The 17,137-nt window shown below is 45.9% G+C and overlaps 1 protein-coding gene across 2 annotated transcripts in view; it reads left to right on the top strand.

Annotated features, from left to right (window-relative positions):
* Window positions 1–17,137, top strand: part of LOC147881804 (Transducin family protein / WD-40 repeat family protein) — a 124,563-nt gene that overhangs the window by 68,262 nt on the left and 39,164 nt on the right. For both annotated transcript variants that reach the window (XM_087401683.1, XM_087401682.1), the window contains exons 9-10: window positions 2,273–2,644; window positions 2,792–3,017. In XM_087401683.1, the coding sequence (XP_087257809.1) occupies window positions 2,273–2,644; window positions 2,792–3,017 (598 nt within the window). The remainder of the gene's footprint in view (window positions 1–2,272; window positions 2,645–2,791; window positions 3,018–17,137) is intronic.

Consider the following 17,137-nt stretch of genomic DNA (forward strand, 5'->3'; position numbering starts at 1 on the left):
TGCGCATGTCGCGTACCCCCCCCACCCCCACCCCCTATGCCCCCCTATGCCGGAGGAGGAGGGGGCTGAGAGAGAGGAGAGGCTAGGCTGAGAGGAGGGAGGGGCAGTCGTGCGGGGAGGAGCAGCATTTCTGCACAAGTTTATAGTTAATAGAGTAGTGAGACTCTAGCTTTGGGAGGGCCACCCTTGGAGAATGATTCTAGCCATCCAGGGGAGGGCAGTTGGAGAGGATAGAACAGATCCCTTTCTTCTCCTACACTGCCCGTATTGGTAGAAGTCTTTTCTTTTTTTTCTTTCTCTTTTTTCAAAGAAAGGAAACTTCTATTAATGCTTGAAAGACTTATACAAAACAGCAGCCCCAAAGGTGTTGAGTATGGAAAAAACCGGGAAAAGGCTGAAAGAAAAACCGGCCTATTCCAGAGAAACCCAGCTCACTGCCTAGGGGATCTCTGGTACAGGGGCTAACAGCCAGGTGGGGGGACTATACAACCAGCGAATCCCTTGCGGAGTGAAAATGTAGAAAACTCCTACAGGCCAAGCCTTGCAAAAATGAGCACGCCTCTTGATAGTCGCTCTAGAGCCTGGAGTCCCACGCTCCGAGTTGGAGCGTAAAGTGTAGATGATATCCTGCCAAATGGCGACCAGGGAAGCCAAGGGTGGAACCGGATGCTCACCCATCACAAGACTGCAATGAGCCACCCAAATGTTCCACGCAGTGATATTGGCTACCACCTCCCAAACACTGTCCTCTGGAGGAGAAGGGGGAGCTGGGCTATATGGGGGACTGCCTCGTGGAGCGCTATCCTTTGAATGCTCTGACCCTGTTTGATAGAAGTCTTTAGTTGGCAACCTCCTCTCGGACCCATTATGTGAGATAATTGACTTGAGTAGCAAGTGCCCCACGAGGTTCGTAGCAAGTTTTGGTTGGCTTGTGGACCAGCCTTTGGCCTAGGAAGATATCCTATTTCTTTTGGCTGGGGGCACATGGAGGCCTCCAGCTATACGAGGAAGATCCTGCATACAGGGTGTTCAAACTTGCTTAACTTTTTCTTTGTTCAAACCTCTGCAGTTGATGATCTACGTTATATTTTCTTGGAGCTAACTGTACTCCATCATATTCAAAGATTATGGAATTATTTGTGAGCTTCTTTAGAGAGTGTTAAGGCCTTTCTTTGTTGAGATAGCATTTTTCCTATTGTCGCATAATCTGAAAAAGTTAAGGTTTGTTTATAGCCTTGAAGGTGTATTGGAGTACTTCAGGTCATCTTGGCGTGCACTTCTTACCTGTCTTCTTTGCAATAAACACTACATACTCGTAGCCTCTTTTACAGCTTCACGCTTTTATCCTGCTTATATTCAATGACTGATGCATGACATTTTTTTGGCTGCCTCATAGATGAAGAAAATAATATGCGTGTGTCACTAGTTAATCCCTTTGGATGAATTACACTAGCCTTACCTCACCTATAGCACCCTTAGACTCATAGTTCTTGCAATTAAGACTTCCCTGTGTCATTATGGGTAGTGTGACAAATGAAGCAAAACTGAGACATGATCTAAGCCTCAAACTTTACTTTTTAGGCATGGGACATATTTTTGCATTGCCATGTGGGATCTCTGCAAGGCTGTTTGCTTATAGACACTAGGAGGTGGCATTAGAAGTAATTCAGAGATTCTTCTGACTCTATGGATGGGCCTCATCTACACTTGTGTAGCAATTAGGACTGTTATCCAAGGGGATTAAAAGTCAGCAGTTAGGACTGTTATCAAGGCAATTCAAGAGCAGCGTAAATCAGACTTGAGACTTTTTAATGACTCAGAGACAAGGCTAATCTGAAACTACTCCCCTACTGTGGCTATGTAACACTTAGGTGGATTTTTTCTTTTGTTTCCTTTTAGCCTTGGTTTTCATTTGATAAAGCATTTGGACAATCTTTGTCACAACCATGAAGTGGTTGTGTTCACCTTAAGTTTGTTGGGCCTTTTGGCAACTAACCTTTTTGCAACCTGAAATAAGAGATACTTCAAATGAATTAAAACCTTTATTTGATAGTGCCCATTAGTAAATTATTGTTTCCGTTTGCCTGGTCTTTTTAAAACAGGTAATAATTTACAGCTATAAGGTTTTGGTTAAGGTTCTTAATGTGGCTGAGTGCATGTTCTGATATTATGGCAACAAGCTTGCTACAGTTCTAGTTTTGTGAAGAAAAATATAGTGACATTGTAGAGAGAATTGATTGAAAGGGATGCTGATCTGAATTCTCTTGGCCAGCAAAAGTGAATATGTTCGTTGCCTGTCTTTGGCCGGGGAAGCATCCCTCTATATTGCAACCAATCAAGGCTTTCTAAAACGTGTGGACTTCACTACTGGGAGCCCTGAGACTTGGTCTGAAATTCATCAGAGTAGGAACTGGGAGCCTATCTTATGCATGGATGTTCTTCGGCTGGGAAAAACGTTTCTGGATGGTAACAATGATGAAAGAATTGAAGATTGGATAGCTCTTGGTGACGGAAGAGGAAATGCGACTGTGCTCAGTGTGTGTCTGACTGGTGGTATCTTGCATAAGACCTGTTTTCACACATGGCGAGCAGAGGAGGAGAGAAAACTGCTGGGGATATACTGGTCTAAGGATTTGGGGGCCAGGTGATTATCTTGCTCTTCTTTCAGGACTTACACACAATAGCTACCTGCTAAAGTTACAATACTGGCTTTTAAAATCAAGCACTTGATTAGCTGTGTGGCTCTTGAGTAAATATAGTAACTGTGCCTCTCCTTTTTTGTCCCCACCAGCTGTGTGTTCACTGCGGACCCATGTGGGGGCTTATGCATCTGGAGTCTAAGGCGTAGCACTAAAGAATCCAATGTGGACTGTCAAGGTGAAGCATCATATGGCAGCTCCTCCCCTTCGCTTGTTTCCAACAAGGATTCCTGGGAAATGCAGTCTGTTCGATTTGTCTGTTATAAGTCATCCTTTAATGCACGCATTGTGTGTCTGGATTCACACTCTGATGAGAAGGTACGGCCCACATTGTTTTATCAACCTTGTTGTTGTTAGCTAAGTCCCCAATTAAGCAATGGTCGCAGTTATACCATACATACCCTTTTCATTTGTCTTCCAATGTAAGGTGTTTTATAGCACAAGAGGTTACTCCTATCTAGACAAAAAGACATGTATCCTGATTGGAAGTACAAGTTCTAATTTTGCACAAGTGGAGTTTCTGTGATTAACTGGAATAAACCTTAGATGGTGGCCCTTTTGCACTGATCAATTAAGGTTTCTAGGTCGTATTTGCTGCAAAATTTTGGATGCCTACACGGAGCATTTTTGTAGCCTTTCATTTACGATGTTTGAGTACTCTATGATGATATCTAGGATTAATGCGGCTTTTTTGAAAACAGGTTGACAAAACTGTCATATGCAAGTAAATGTATTGGTTTAGTCTGCAACATTCTTAAATGGTGGACTGTGGTGTTCACCTGACCAGTTGAGCTTTGAGAGGGCGTATCTTTTAAAGAGCCTGACTCCACACTTGCACTGTCGGAAGCATATGAAGAGCTGCTCACAGTAGGATCATTGAGCTATCCTTTTCTTTTCCTGCTCAGAAATATTCATCATGGAAATCAGGCGGTGGCCTGAATGCAAAATTATGTAGCGATAGGATAAGTGGAAGTCCAGGACTTCAGGTCTGAGGAATAGCTTTTGCCAATTCTTGGCTGCTCTGGAGTCACCTTGACAATTATCAAAAGGCATGTTATATGTGGATACAATCTCTGTTCAAGTGGCTGAGAGATTCTGACATATCAATGGTATGTCCATCCAGCACCTAAAGGTAGGGAGCTTTCCAAAATATGCTGTGTTATTAGACTTCTTATTATGTGTCAGACTGTACCTGGGGCTTGTAGACTGGGTCTTGCCAAGTCCCAACGTCCTAAACAAGTTCGCGGAAATCATCTCCACCCAAATCTGGTACCCATGATGACTCGTCAGTTAAAGGGTTACGCTATGCCAAGTTGAGAGTCCAAATGTTTGCGTGGATAGTCTCACCCCTAGGTGAGAATGAGTATGAACAGATTATTAGCATTGTTGAAATGCCAGAATGCAAGGGTGGATTAAAAGAGGAAAGTAGCAAAAATAATAGAAAGGTAATAAAAAGGTACGTGGAGAGGTAGTGAGTGTGAAAGCATAACAGATTTGCAAGAGACAGAGAATGCTGGGTAATGAGGTTATAGAAGGGAAACAGAAAAAAACCAAAAGAAAGGTATAAGAGTGAAAGAAAGTGACATTTGTGAGTACTAGAACGTCACAAAGAGGAGAGCAAAATGGTATAAGAACGAAAGAGATAAGGTGGAATCAAGTGAGGTGGGAGGTCATGGAAGGAAGAGTGTGTGAAAGGGGAAGGGGGAGAGCTACAATGTTAAAAGAAAGGCTGAAAACAAACATGGGGACTTTTGCGGTTGATATAAAATAAAAGCAAAGGAGCATATAAATAAAAATAGTGGCTGTGAGAGCAAAGGAGAGAGGTAAGTGTATAAAGGAAGAAAATGATGAAGGTGAAACCAAGAGAAGAGAGTTAATGAAAGAAAGATATAGAAAAGCGGTGTTTTGTGATTAAGAGAACAATGTAAGGAAATGAGGTACAAACATTAGTAACAGGAATCTAAGGAATCAAGATTTAAATAGGAAAAAAGAGAAGTGATAGAACCAAAGAAAGAGATGGAGAAAACGAAACAAAGAAGACAACAATACAAATCCAAAGGGAAAGGACTTCAGATGGGCCATTAACATATACGGGATGAAGGCAGAAGTAGGACCTAGAACCATTAGAGTCAAGACGATTGACATTCTAGAAGGGGACCAGGAGGAGATTAACGAGAGCAAGACCACCAGAGGAGTCGATGGAGGAACCAGAGTACCTAGTCAAGTCTCTTGGCACAACACGAGAGTTTGGAGGCCATCAAGGAGCGAGTCAGTGGATAACAAGCCTTCACAAGGATGAAAGCTGCTATCAATGGATGGAGAATCATGGCTTCCAATGGAAAAGTTGCTAGTTGACTGGGAGAACGTGAGATGGCGTAGGTCTTCAAGGATATGAGAAAGAAAGAGATGGGGATCATTCATATGGGGACTTGGAGGAGAGTAAGAGAGAGAGGGGCTTGAGCTAGGAGCTCACCAATTTTGTATGGGGATTGTAGGCAGGTATTACCATGAGTGGTTGTTTGGTGTAGTATTCTGTTTGATCTAGTAACATGGTGCAAGTTTATTGGGTACTTTGTCTCTCTTTTTTCTTGCACTAGGTGAATGCATTCTTGTTTTGATACTCACAAATGTTCACATGCAGGTTTTCATTCATCTTTTCTTATACACAAGTGGCCTTTGGCCATTGGTAATACCTATGGAAGAGAACGTGCCCTATCTTAGGAATGATATCAGCACTAGGATGGGCATACATACTATGCCAGAATCAATTCTTACATCAATTGCAAGTAGCAAGATGGGTATACATACTATGCCAAAATAAATCCTTGACTCTAGTGTGTCCACAAAGGAGGCCAGCTCATCTATGTAGAGGCCTAAAAGGGTGGGGGAGTGGGGGTTACCTCTGCTTCATTCCAATAGTGTTGCTTCCCTATGTGGCCCACTCTCTGCATGTTAACCTCTTGAGACCGACATAGGGAAGTGGCACTATTGGGGTGACGCAGAGGTGACCCCTCTCGTGAGACCGACAGCCATGTATGCAACACCCTTTTGGGGGGGTGACCTCTTGGCGGCTCTCTAGATGGTTTGATAGCCAAGGGATCCAAATGAGTCGACTCCTACCCTTTTAGCACAGCTTGGATGCCCCATCCTCCTTGATCCCACGAGATGAGATCAACCGTATCATACGGTTGATCTATTACAGCTCTACATGGCACGGACTTTGGGGGGGGGGGGGGGGGACCAGGAGTTACCCACCAAGATCAAATTCTATCACAACCACTTCCTTCAGATATCAAAGGACGGATTGGTCACCAAACCATCATATCTGGAGGACAGACGCGTCTCACATTCATTGAGGATTGCCATCGGACAGATGAGAGCTTTATCCCATCAGTTGGGGATAGAAATAGGTAGAGCTGCTGGCATACTGAGGGAGCAACGGTTATGCAAACTTTGCACACTAGGGGCGTTGGAGACGGAGGAGCATTCTCTATGCATATATCCGGCATACTATGAGATTCGAGGGTAGTACCACTGCCTCCACCAGGAGGGACTCGGCTTTGGACCTCTCTCTCGCTTGATCCACTTCCAGGACCAGGTCTGTGTCTGTCTTAATTTGATGGAGATGTGACGACATAGAGAGACTCTTTTGAAACAGATCAGACAGCCTGCACTGACAGCAGTCCTACCCATGGGTAGAGATAGATGCAGCTCAGAGACATGTCACAGATTTCTATGCCTTTGAGTCGGCCCCAGATTGATGATATGAGGGCAAAGTGGGCTAGTGGGAGGAGATGACATTGGAGCGGGAGAGCAGAGGGTGGCTAGACCATGCACCATGGAGGTCCAACCTATCACAGCCTCTCTCCGATGTGAGCGCCAAAGTCGAGGGGTCACTCTTGACATGGCTCGCCGTATACAAAAGTCTCGGAAACCAGGCCCTCCCCCACCATTGCACGAGACGACACGATAGATGCAGCTCCGAGATATCCTTGCATCTCACAAGAGAGCCACCATGGCACCGGGATATGTCTTTTGAGTATTTTGAAAATCTGTGCATTGTTTTCTTTTAGTTTTTCTTAGCACTCGGCAAGGATCCTAGCGAACCCCTTGCTTCAGCCCATAGCGGCTTGTGTGAGTGATTGTACTTTGTCTCATAGGCCTGCGAGGCCTCCCGAAGACATTAATACATTTTTCTTTCTTTCTTTATTTCTCATACAAAATCCAATAATGCTGTGTACAATATCCAAGGCTTGGAGTCATTCGATGAGTCGAGCCTGTGGCATAGAGTCGAAGCCCTTTTGAAAGTCCTCAATGCATGAGTATGCATCTTTTATGATTGCTCCCAGGGTGAAGATGTGATCCAGCATGGAGCGGTCTCACTTGAAACCTACCGGTCGAGTTGTGCACATGCCTGCAATCTCAGCATGCTTCTTCATGTGTATCTCAAGAGCCAACCCATATACCTTGCATGGGATCTCTTGCCTTGTGAATGGTATGGTGGTCCAAGAGATTGGAAGGCCTTTGTAGAAAGCTTCATTGAACAACGTGGGAGCAAGGACTCCCCACCCGTGTGTTAGGAGTTCTACTTGGAGGCCCTTTTGATCCTTGGCTTTGGCATGCCATAGCTTCTTGACAGCCTCTTTTTGGTCGACTGTGTGTGGAGGTGTTGGGATGAGGATGTACTATAGGCTAGATAGGAATCCTAGTGCCACTATAGCATATCTGAGATCTTCCATTGTTGTCCTCTCCTATTCGAGCATGAGACCAAGGAGCCAAAATTCATCATGGCATTGTAAGGCAGCTTGACATAGTGATGCGGCAAGCATAGTACCTTGAATGGGACGCCTACTTGCTGGACTTGTTAACACCAGCTCATAGACTCTAGATTGGGGTAGAACGCGAGATTGCAGCCACATGCATTGTAGAGATCTGAGGCTCTGCACACTAGTGACATACAAAGGTGGAAACCGAGGAGCATGCCTTGATGAGATGCCTGAGGGAGGTACAAATTGCCTTTTCACCAAGGGGTTATTGACATAAATTGAGTCATTGACTACCTAGATCAGCGGTGTGCTGCACTGTTTGTACACGAGGTCACTCGACTTAGGTCTAGGCTCATGAGATATACTACGCCACATGGCCCCTGACAGCAGGATATCAAAGACTTCACAGGAGAAAAAGTGACTGATTTTCAGACACGTCAGGCAACTAGGAGGTTAGATACGGGCCCCACGAGGCCCAATCCATTCGACGTATCGTCCTACTAGGCTCTCGACCAAGTACGCTTTACAAAGAGGAGTCAAGTGCGCCAGATTTATCAGGATTTTTGATGGGACCGTAGTCAAGGCCCATATAGAGTGTAGATAACATACCTCAGACATTGAACCAGGCCTTGACCTAACATGACATGATTTACTCCCAACTTGTAGAGGCCTCTCTTTGAGTCCATGTTATTTACTTTGGGCCTTAGTGTATTAGTTCATCAGTAGTTTTTTTGTCGGTGTGCTACACCTCTAATTCCTCCCATGGGAGTGTATCTGTCATGATGGATTTTGGCTCCTTGGTCTCATAGGCTTTTATGGCCTCGCAAACATTATTACATAGATATGCATGACAGTCCACATACAGGGCAGATACCTGCACAGACGAAGGAGTACTTTGGATTAGGAGAGTGGTAGTTCTCTTTTGTTCCCATCTACAGGCCGCACATCACAATCATTGGTACAAGATCAGCATGCCCGATATTTGTGGATCCAACTCAAGGGACCCCAAATTAGGGATGTATACATTGCAGCATGCTACTTCCCTCCATAGACGTCAAATTATGCCACGATTGCCTTAGGGAGAGTGCTGTATGAGAACATTTAGAGATATAGAAAGTTGGAGGAGGTTCTACCTATCAGGGACTTCAACGCTAGGACTAGAGACACACAGGGAGAGATCCTAGACTTTCATGGAAATGCCATAGCTCTACCAAACCTCTAGCTCAAGGAGTTAAGTCTCAAATCTGACACACACACCAGATCCTCCATCACGTAGTACGGGAGACACTTATGGGATGTGTACCCGTCTTGAACTACTCATATATAATGGGTTATAAAGGTGGCCAGGCTCAAAGAGAGATACGTGTTGCCCACATGGAGGCGGGCTCGGTGTGGATGACTACATGATGGGGTCCCTTGTTTTCACATCACAGATCTCTAAGCTCATAGTCCACCCCCTTATGCCAGAAGCCTATCACTCACACTTATCCTTTGACTTGACCTTTGCCCAAAGCATACAAGACAACCATCGGCCTACCTTTGTTTGGCTAGTCTTCTAGAGCATATAGATGAACAACTTGACATAGATTCCAAAGCCCTTCTCCTAACTAACTCCATTCACATCGCAATCAACACTCCTTCCCTTACACCATAAACAACACTAGAAAGCCACCTGAAGGGTAAAATAGTTGGTCTGATGATGAGTGCAAAGTCCTTAGGCAATGTTGGCACTCAGAGACCAAACAAGGACACCCCGGCTACAAATAGACTGGGGATGAGTACCGACTTCTGGTGCGATGGAAGAAGCTTGTCTAACATGAACTAAGTACAACGTTACTTGGAGACCTTGCACCCCGTCTCACCGATGTTCGCCTATTGGGAGGAGGTTTCTTCCAGGCGGTCTTTGATACTCCGGAGTCTGCGGCCACAGTGCTTCAAGCTAACCCTCTAGTGCTAGGATCCAGGAAGATCTTCCTCTGACGCTTCTCCTTGGGCTTCGACTCTGTTGAGGAGGACAGCCATATCTTTTCCCTCTTCATCAGGTTTCTTGGCCTGCCTTAAGTCTACCATCGACTCCTTCCTTCCATTGGAGCCGCTTTTGGTTTGGTCGCAAAGATCCCACCCCTCCTTATGCTCTCTTCAGCAGCAGAGGCAGTCATGTCTAATGGGGTGCGAGGCAGTCATGTCTAATGGGGTGCCTAGAGTTAGGATCCTAGTCTTTGATCCTAACATCACGGATGACCATATTATGCTTCAACGTGCGGATGGCCCCTTCTTTCTCCAGAAAGTCAAGATCATAGGTAAGCAGGACCATTGCAGGATATGTAGAGCTCTTGGGCGCTTTGCTAGGGATTGCCCAAGGAAGAAGAAAAGACCCAAGCGGTCTCCTAGTGCAGCCCCTCCTCGTACTGCTCCCTCAGCACCATCTTCTCGCCTAGCACCTTCAACGCGCGCTACCAAGCCACCTCTAGCGTCACAATCTGCTTCATCAGCGAGCCCAGGACCCTTAGCAGGAGCGGGTCTTGGACCCTCAATTAGGCTTGTACCTATTCCCCATTGGGTACCGTTTAGGGTTATGGATCCTTCTCATAGGAGGACACTCCCTGAGCCTAACCCTCCTCGAGCGGGTGATGCTACAGATGCCTCCACCCCCGTCCACTAGCTGTAGGTCAGGAGGCGCCTTCCAATGCTTCACTCCCCACCAAAGATACTCTAGATCCTTCAGGAGATAGAAGGGTTATGGATCCTTCCTCCTCACAGGAGGACACCCTCTGCACCTGACCCTCCGTAGACTTGAGCGGGTGATGCTACGGATGCCTCTAGCCCCGTCCCACTAGCTGTAGGTCAGGAGGGGCCTTTCGATGCTTCACTCCTCGCCAAAGATACTCTAGATCCTTCAGGGGACAGGACTAGTGATGATGCTCATTCTGTTTTCCAGACTCCTGAGTCCTCTCGTGTGCATACCCTTGCCTCTTTTGCTCCTCATTCCACCTCCATCAATAGAGGCAAGGGGGTTGCCCCTGTGTCACCCTCACCGTCCGCAAGTGCGGGCATTCTTCGCACTCCTCCGCCAGGCTTGCTTCACAAGAACTCATTCTCTATATTGGCAGATTTGGCAAACACCGAGGAGGAGTTTGTTCCCTCCACCTTTGGGACTAGGAATCCCTATTGATAGGGCATCCTCATCCGTAGGTGTAGGGGTTCTTTCTCGAGTGGATTTTCCTCCCCTTAGCAAGAGGGATACTACTCAGGAGAGGTTTGTTCGAGCTACCAGGTCGCGGGTAAGGTATTTCATCCGATTTTCTTGCACTAATGAGGATCATTAGCTCGAACATACAGGGCCTAGGTGGCGTGCCACATCATCGTCGTAGGCAGCTGATTCGCAATCAACTACATCCAGGTGTCACTGGGGGCCCTATTGATATTCTTTGTGTTTAAGAACACAAACTGGATGCCAGAGATTGTGCCAAGTTAGGCAAACTTCTTTCAAGTCATACCGTTTGGTCACCTGCCTTGGGCACTAGAAGAGGTACATGCATTTCAGTTTCACAATCTTTTCTTCCCTTGGTTGTGGGACACGGAGTGATCATTCCCTCTAGAGCTCAATGGATTATTCTCTTGATTGGGGGATGTAAGGTTGGCTTATGAATGGAGTTTATGCAAGAAGAGTACAGCCATGGATAGCTATGGAAGTCACAAAACCAAAATGACAGGGGTGGATGAAGCAACATTTCAATATTTGCAACAAAACGCGATTTCAGCTGTTTGAAATTCCTAAGGCCTTCTCCTCACGTTTTCCTGCAAATTCATGATGCAGCATGCTGGAATATGCCTTCAATCATTTGCAAGTGTTTGCATAACCATGCAGGATGGATTGAGTCTATGGAAGGCAAGAAGTGTGCATAGACTGAAGGAAGAACACATAAGAACAGTTTTACCCTCACATGCAAATATCACACTTGAAGATCTGCATTCCTATAGTGATTTCTCTGTCTTGACAACTAAATAAAATATGGACTGAGTCTATGCATTTCCATGCAGGATGGATTGTTTCTATCGTTCTGAACCTTTATGCCCCCAAACAAGAGGGGATCGTGTCCTTATGTTGAAGGAGCACTCTTCTAGGCCCCCATTGCAGATTCATGGGTTATTGGAGTTGACTTCAACATGGTTGAGTTGCCTTCTGATAAAAAAGGGGATAGAGAGGGTGGCATTCACTCTTTGGAGAGAGCAGCCTGGGATGCCTTCTCGTCTCGTTTCAGTGGCAAAGATGCTTGGATTGATGATGCCTCTCACACTTAGACTCAGTCTCTCCTATTTTCGTGGTCGAACGAGAGATAACAGACGCCTATACATGCACAGATTGATAGATTTTGGGTTGATGATTGAGCTCTAGAGGACAAAGGTGGGTCAGTATGCATTGCCACTGGTGTTTCTACTGCATACCACTTTCGAGTAGTACTGATGACTTCTAAGCCTCACGCTCTGCTAGCATTAGGATTCTAGATGCCTTTTATGTAGAGGAGGATCTTAGAGGCAGCTTTGCAGTATAGATGTCACATATGCAGGGTGGAGTGCCATCTTCAATTATGGGTGCAACCTTGACTGGTGGCTGCAACCTTGACTGGTGTTAGCGACTTTTATCATTCGGTCGCCAGTACTAGGAGATAGGGGGTGATGAGGATACTCCATATTGGGGAAGTGACATAGGAATCACTTGGATTGAGAGGGGTTTTTCTGTCAGATACGTGGGATGCGAAGTTGGCTTGGGCATCTCTCCGACACAACGGTTTGCTCTGGTGTTAGAGAGTATAAAGAGAAAGCTCCTTTTTTGGGGCTCTGCCAAGCTTGACCTTGCCTCCAAAGTAGTCATGGTTAACCAGATCCTCTTGGCCACGGCATGGTTTGTTTGTTCTTGATGGTGCCATTCAAGGGACTGCATCACTCAGCTTAAGAGACCGATAAGGAATTTTATATGGAATGGACTTGATGGCACAAAGGATGTTACAACCAGAGTTGCTTGGGATACATTCTCCCCACTTCGGAAAGGGGTCTTAATATAATTGATCTAGATTTATGGTGTAGGGCCTTGCTCTGCAAGATTTTGTGAGGGGACTCATGCCTGGGCAAGAGCCATAGAAGGACTTTTTTATTTGCATCATACAGTCATGCACACCATCTTCGAGAGGACACTGGATGGATAGTACGAGATGGATCTTCACTTCAGCCCGTCTCAAATCTCCTTCCTCCCCTGTCAGAAAGCACGGGCCAGCTTCAAGAGTACTCTTTGGAGGGCTTCCCCTTTCTCTCGTGAAGAGATTGATAGGCAGCCACTCATGTGGAACGGCAATATTTTGGGGATGAGCATGGTAGGCCACTGGGTGCCTCTCATTAGATGCAATTGTCCAATTGGGAGATGGGACCTGCCTTCACTATGGGTGCCTGGAAAGCTTTCAAAAAGATTTCAAAGGAAAGGAAAGCTCAGCTGGTTAGTCATCTCAGAGGGAATGCAGGCAAAATTCAGCAGATCAATGCGGCCTTGCCAGTGGATGGATGGAGACGGTTGACATGCCTATCGCTTGCTCCACTTGGATGGACACATTCTCGAGTATGGGCATTCCACTTCAGGTTATTCGTGATGCACATGAGGATGCCCTAGTTTTGGATGTGCATTCGGGAGGCAGGCTGTCCAGATCTTCAGATCACATCTTGCTAGAGAGAGCATTTAAGTCGGTCAGGATTGTAGGCTAAGTGGAGATTGGTTCTGACTTTGAGTGGCACTTGGATCTTGACCCTCTTCTCATTTCCTTGGGATCTTGGAGGCTATGGCTTTATGGAGGTGTACCCATAAAGATCCTGCAAAGGGAACCAAGAGAGTGGGAGTGGATTGACGAAGGGCACTAAGAGAAGAACCTCCCCCTCTTTCGTTACACGGTTTGTAATGCCAAGAGATTTCAGCTTAGTTGTAGAGATTGGAGGCCCTCCAGAGCTCATCATTGGGATGCCATTCATATTTCTGCTGAACTGCAAAAAAGTTTTTGGAGGAGACTTCGGAAATCCCACATAAATAGAAAAATCACTCTCTTTTTCTAGCTTTCTATTCATGGTGTGGTTGTAGTGAACCTATGGAGATCGAGGTTCAGGTCTGCTGACCCTATTTGCCCCCATTGCCATGCTGCTGTGGAGACTATTCAACATTTGTTATGGAATTGCAGATAGGCAGGGGTTATTTGGAAGGGGGTTTCCAAGATTTTTAGTTCTTTTGCACCTTCTCCCTTCTTCATGACTTGGGGTTCAGTTGCTTGGCTTTCCCTTTCGGGGCCTCATGTTTTCTTTGAGAGACATGACTCATCATGGGTTGTAGCTATCAGCCAACACTTGATTGAGCCATGTTCTCTTGATGATGTTCTCGCCTCACCCTTTAGGGTTGTGCATACCTCGATGGACTCTTCTTGGAGATACTAGCGAGTATATCGACGTGACATATATGGAGAGCCAGGTGCATAGAGGCATTGGATGGATCCCAGGTTCACCCCTCTCACACTATGGCCAGTATATGTAGAGACACTATACACACTAACGGCCATTTGGACGGGCATGAAGGTGTTCTCTCGGGCAGTTTCTGCTAGGAGGGTTGCTTTCCTCAAGAAATGGAGGGGCTCCCCCTTCTTCTCTGAGTCTTTCACAGGTTGAGATTGCATTTTCAGCGTCAACGTTGGTTATTTTGTATCTCTTCTTGAGGAGTTTTTTCTCATGCACAGCATGATGTATTACCGCCTTGAGCTTGCTCTGGCGGGTTTTATTCATACTTAATGGAACTCTATTTTTACCCCCCAAACAAAAAACTCGTAAGTATCCTGCATAGCCCAAAGAGTTTTGGATGAAGCTATTAGAAAAGTGTTCACCATGTCCTATTAAGGATCCCTGTCCCTGAAAGTATATGTGGACACACTCTATGATGTTCCTAGTCAGCCCATACGTGATTTAGAGGACATCCCTCGTCCTACCAGACTCTTTGCCACATCCCCCCTCAAGGAGGCCATCAAGAAGCTTCAAAATGGGAAAGCCAAGGATCATGAGAGCCTATAAGCATAACTCCTAACCCACGGGTGGAAAATACTTAGCCAAGATGTTTAATGAATCTTTTTGCACATGTCTTCCTACTTCCTGGACAACAAACACCATCGTGCCGATTCTCAAAGCAGAGGATCCAATGGTGGCAGGGAGCTATTGGACCATTATGGCCGGCCTTTTGGTATGTAGATCGAACACATTAGCTAGCATACGTGCTAGTGGCAAGGACCACCTCACGCTGGACCACATCATTACCTTACGAGCGATTTTAGAGGAGGCATGCTTCCGAAAATAGAGGGTATACTATTGCTTTGTGGATTTTTGAAGGCTTTCAATTTTGTACCCTGAGCTCAACTCATAACACACCTTCGAGCCCTAGATGATGTTATATGGACAGTCATGGCCTTATATGAGAGAGTTATTGGAAGAGCACGCACCTCAAAGGGAGTATCCGAGGTGTTGAGCAGCACTGTGGGTGAAGCAGGGATGCCCAATCTCCCCCTCCCTCTTTGGTTTGGACATAGACGAGCTAGCCTCCCTTGTAGACACACTGGGAGGTGGGGGGTCGACTTTGGCTCTGTGCATCATACCAATCTTGCTTTATGTAGATGAGGTAGTGCTGATATTAGACATAGTGGAGGGACTGCTAAGGCGCTTGGCAACCTTGCAAGCCCTTTGTTAGAGCAGAGATATGAAGGTCAACTCAGGCAAAACAAAGGTCCGCCATGAAGAACCCCTAAGTATCTTGTAGTAACATCTTTACCTTATGAGCCATTATGGAGGAGGCATGCTTCCAAAATTAAAGGGTATACTATAGCTTTGTGAATTTTCCGAAGGCTTTCGATTTTGTACCTCGAGCTCAACTCATAGCATGCCTTCGAGCCCTAGATGATGTATATGGGCAGTCATGGCCTTATGTGAGAGGTTATTGGAAGATTGTGCACCACAGAGGGAGTATCCGAGGAGTGAGCAGCACCATCAGGTGAAGCAGGGATGCCCCGCCTTTTCTTCCCTCTTTGGTTTGTACCCTCTTTGGTCTGTACATAGATGAGCTAGCCTCCTTTGTAGACCCAATGGGAGGTCGGGGGTCCACTTTGGTCTGTGCATCTTACCCATCTTGCTTTATGCAGATGATGTAGTGCTGATATTAGACGTAATGGAGGGGCTATATAGGCGCTTGACAGCCTTGTAGGCCTTTTGTGAGAGCCGAGATATGAAGGTCTTTGGGATGACCTAGGGCAGGTTTACATCCATAGGACATGACCAGCGCCCACATGCAACTAAGATGGCCTTCTTTAGCCTTGATCTGGATAATGACGACTTTATCCAAGCCTCGGATGCTTACAGATCTACCTCTCTCATGTAGTATGGATCACACGGGCCAGCTTAGGACATCATTTCACAAACTTCAGATTGAGGTAGGGATCGAGATTGTAGCCACACGACATCATAGAGATTTGAAGCTCTGCACGCTATGCACACGTAGGAGGTGGAGACCGAGGAACATGCCTTGGGGCAATGTCCGCGATATTATGAGATCCGAGGGAGGTACTATTGCCTTTTCACCAAGGGGTTTACTGACATGGCTTGAGTCATTGACTACCCAAATCAGCGGTGTGCTGCACTCTTTGTACACGAGGTCACTCGACTCAGGGCTCGGTTGATCAGACATACTACGAACAACGGTAGATAGAGATAAGCGATGACGTTCGTTGCAATCAGAGCAGTCATCCTGCATCAACCACCTCCCTATCTTCCAAGCATCACCCCCTTAGTCGCGTGCTGTTTTCCTACACATCTCCTAGGGGTGGTCTATCTACTAATTCTCTATCCTCATAGCTTGCTTTCCTCATCGTCATGTTCCCTTAGCCTCAATCCTCCATCATTTTCCAACTTTTACATTCTTCCTACCAACCATTGTCTCCACACATATGTTTATTACCATCCCTTTGTTCATCGTGGTCACGAACACCTCCTTCGCATTACTTCGCAAGACTTATAGATTGGCGTTAAGAAACTCAAACGTTTGATATGTCCATCTTACGGTCCCCACAGTGCCACTCCTAAAACTGCTTCCAACCAATCCTTCCTCTCCCAACGTGACCTCACACTTACCCAGTGTCTCCACCAAAATGAAAGCCACAAATTTATTTCACGTGTTGCACATGCTTTATGCTCGGAATGCAACCAAGGGTGAAGGAGGGAGAGAACCACATGAAACACACAAGAACACCACACAGTATATATATCAACAAAACTATACTTCTTCCTTTTTCCACCAAGCTGCATATCACTCCCTTACGTATCTTCTCTCTCGCCATACATAGAAATTCGTCAACCCCCAACTCTCTTGAACCCTCCCCCTATGCTCTTCACACCAAGTCCTAAAAACTTTAAATCAAACGACTCTACCCCCCCTCCCCTAAATGGGAACGCGACCCTGCACAATCAATTTAATCACATATCTTGGGCCCTTGTTACCCGATCAACATGAAACGGTTCCTATTTGAAAGCTCACTCAACACCCCATCTCCCTCTGGACTCCATAGCGAAGGTGGACTTACAAACAACCCAACACAACCTCTTACACAGTCTCAC

This window comes from Dipteris shenzhenensis, chromosome 30 (assembly GCF_047967505.1).
Source record: "Dipteris shenzhenensis isolate YYH24624 ecotype China chromosome 30, Dip_SZ_1.0, whole genome shotgun sequence".
Taxonomy (NCBI): Eukaryota; Viridiplantae; Streptophyta; class Polypodiopsida; order Gleicheniales; family Dipteridaceae; genus Dipteris; species Dipteris shenzhenensis.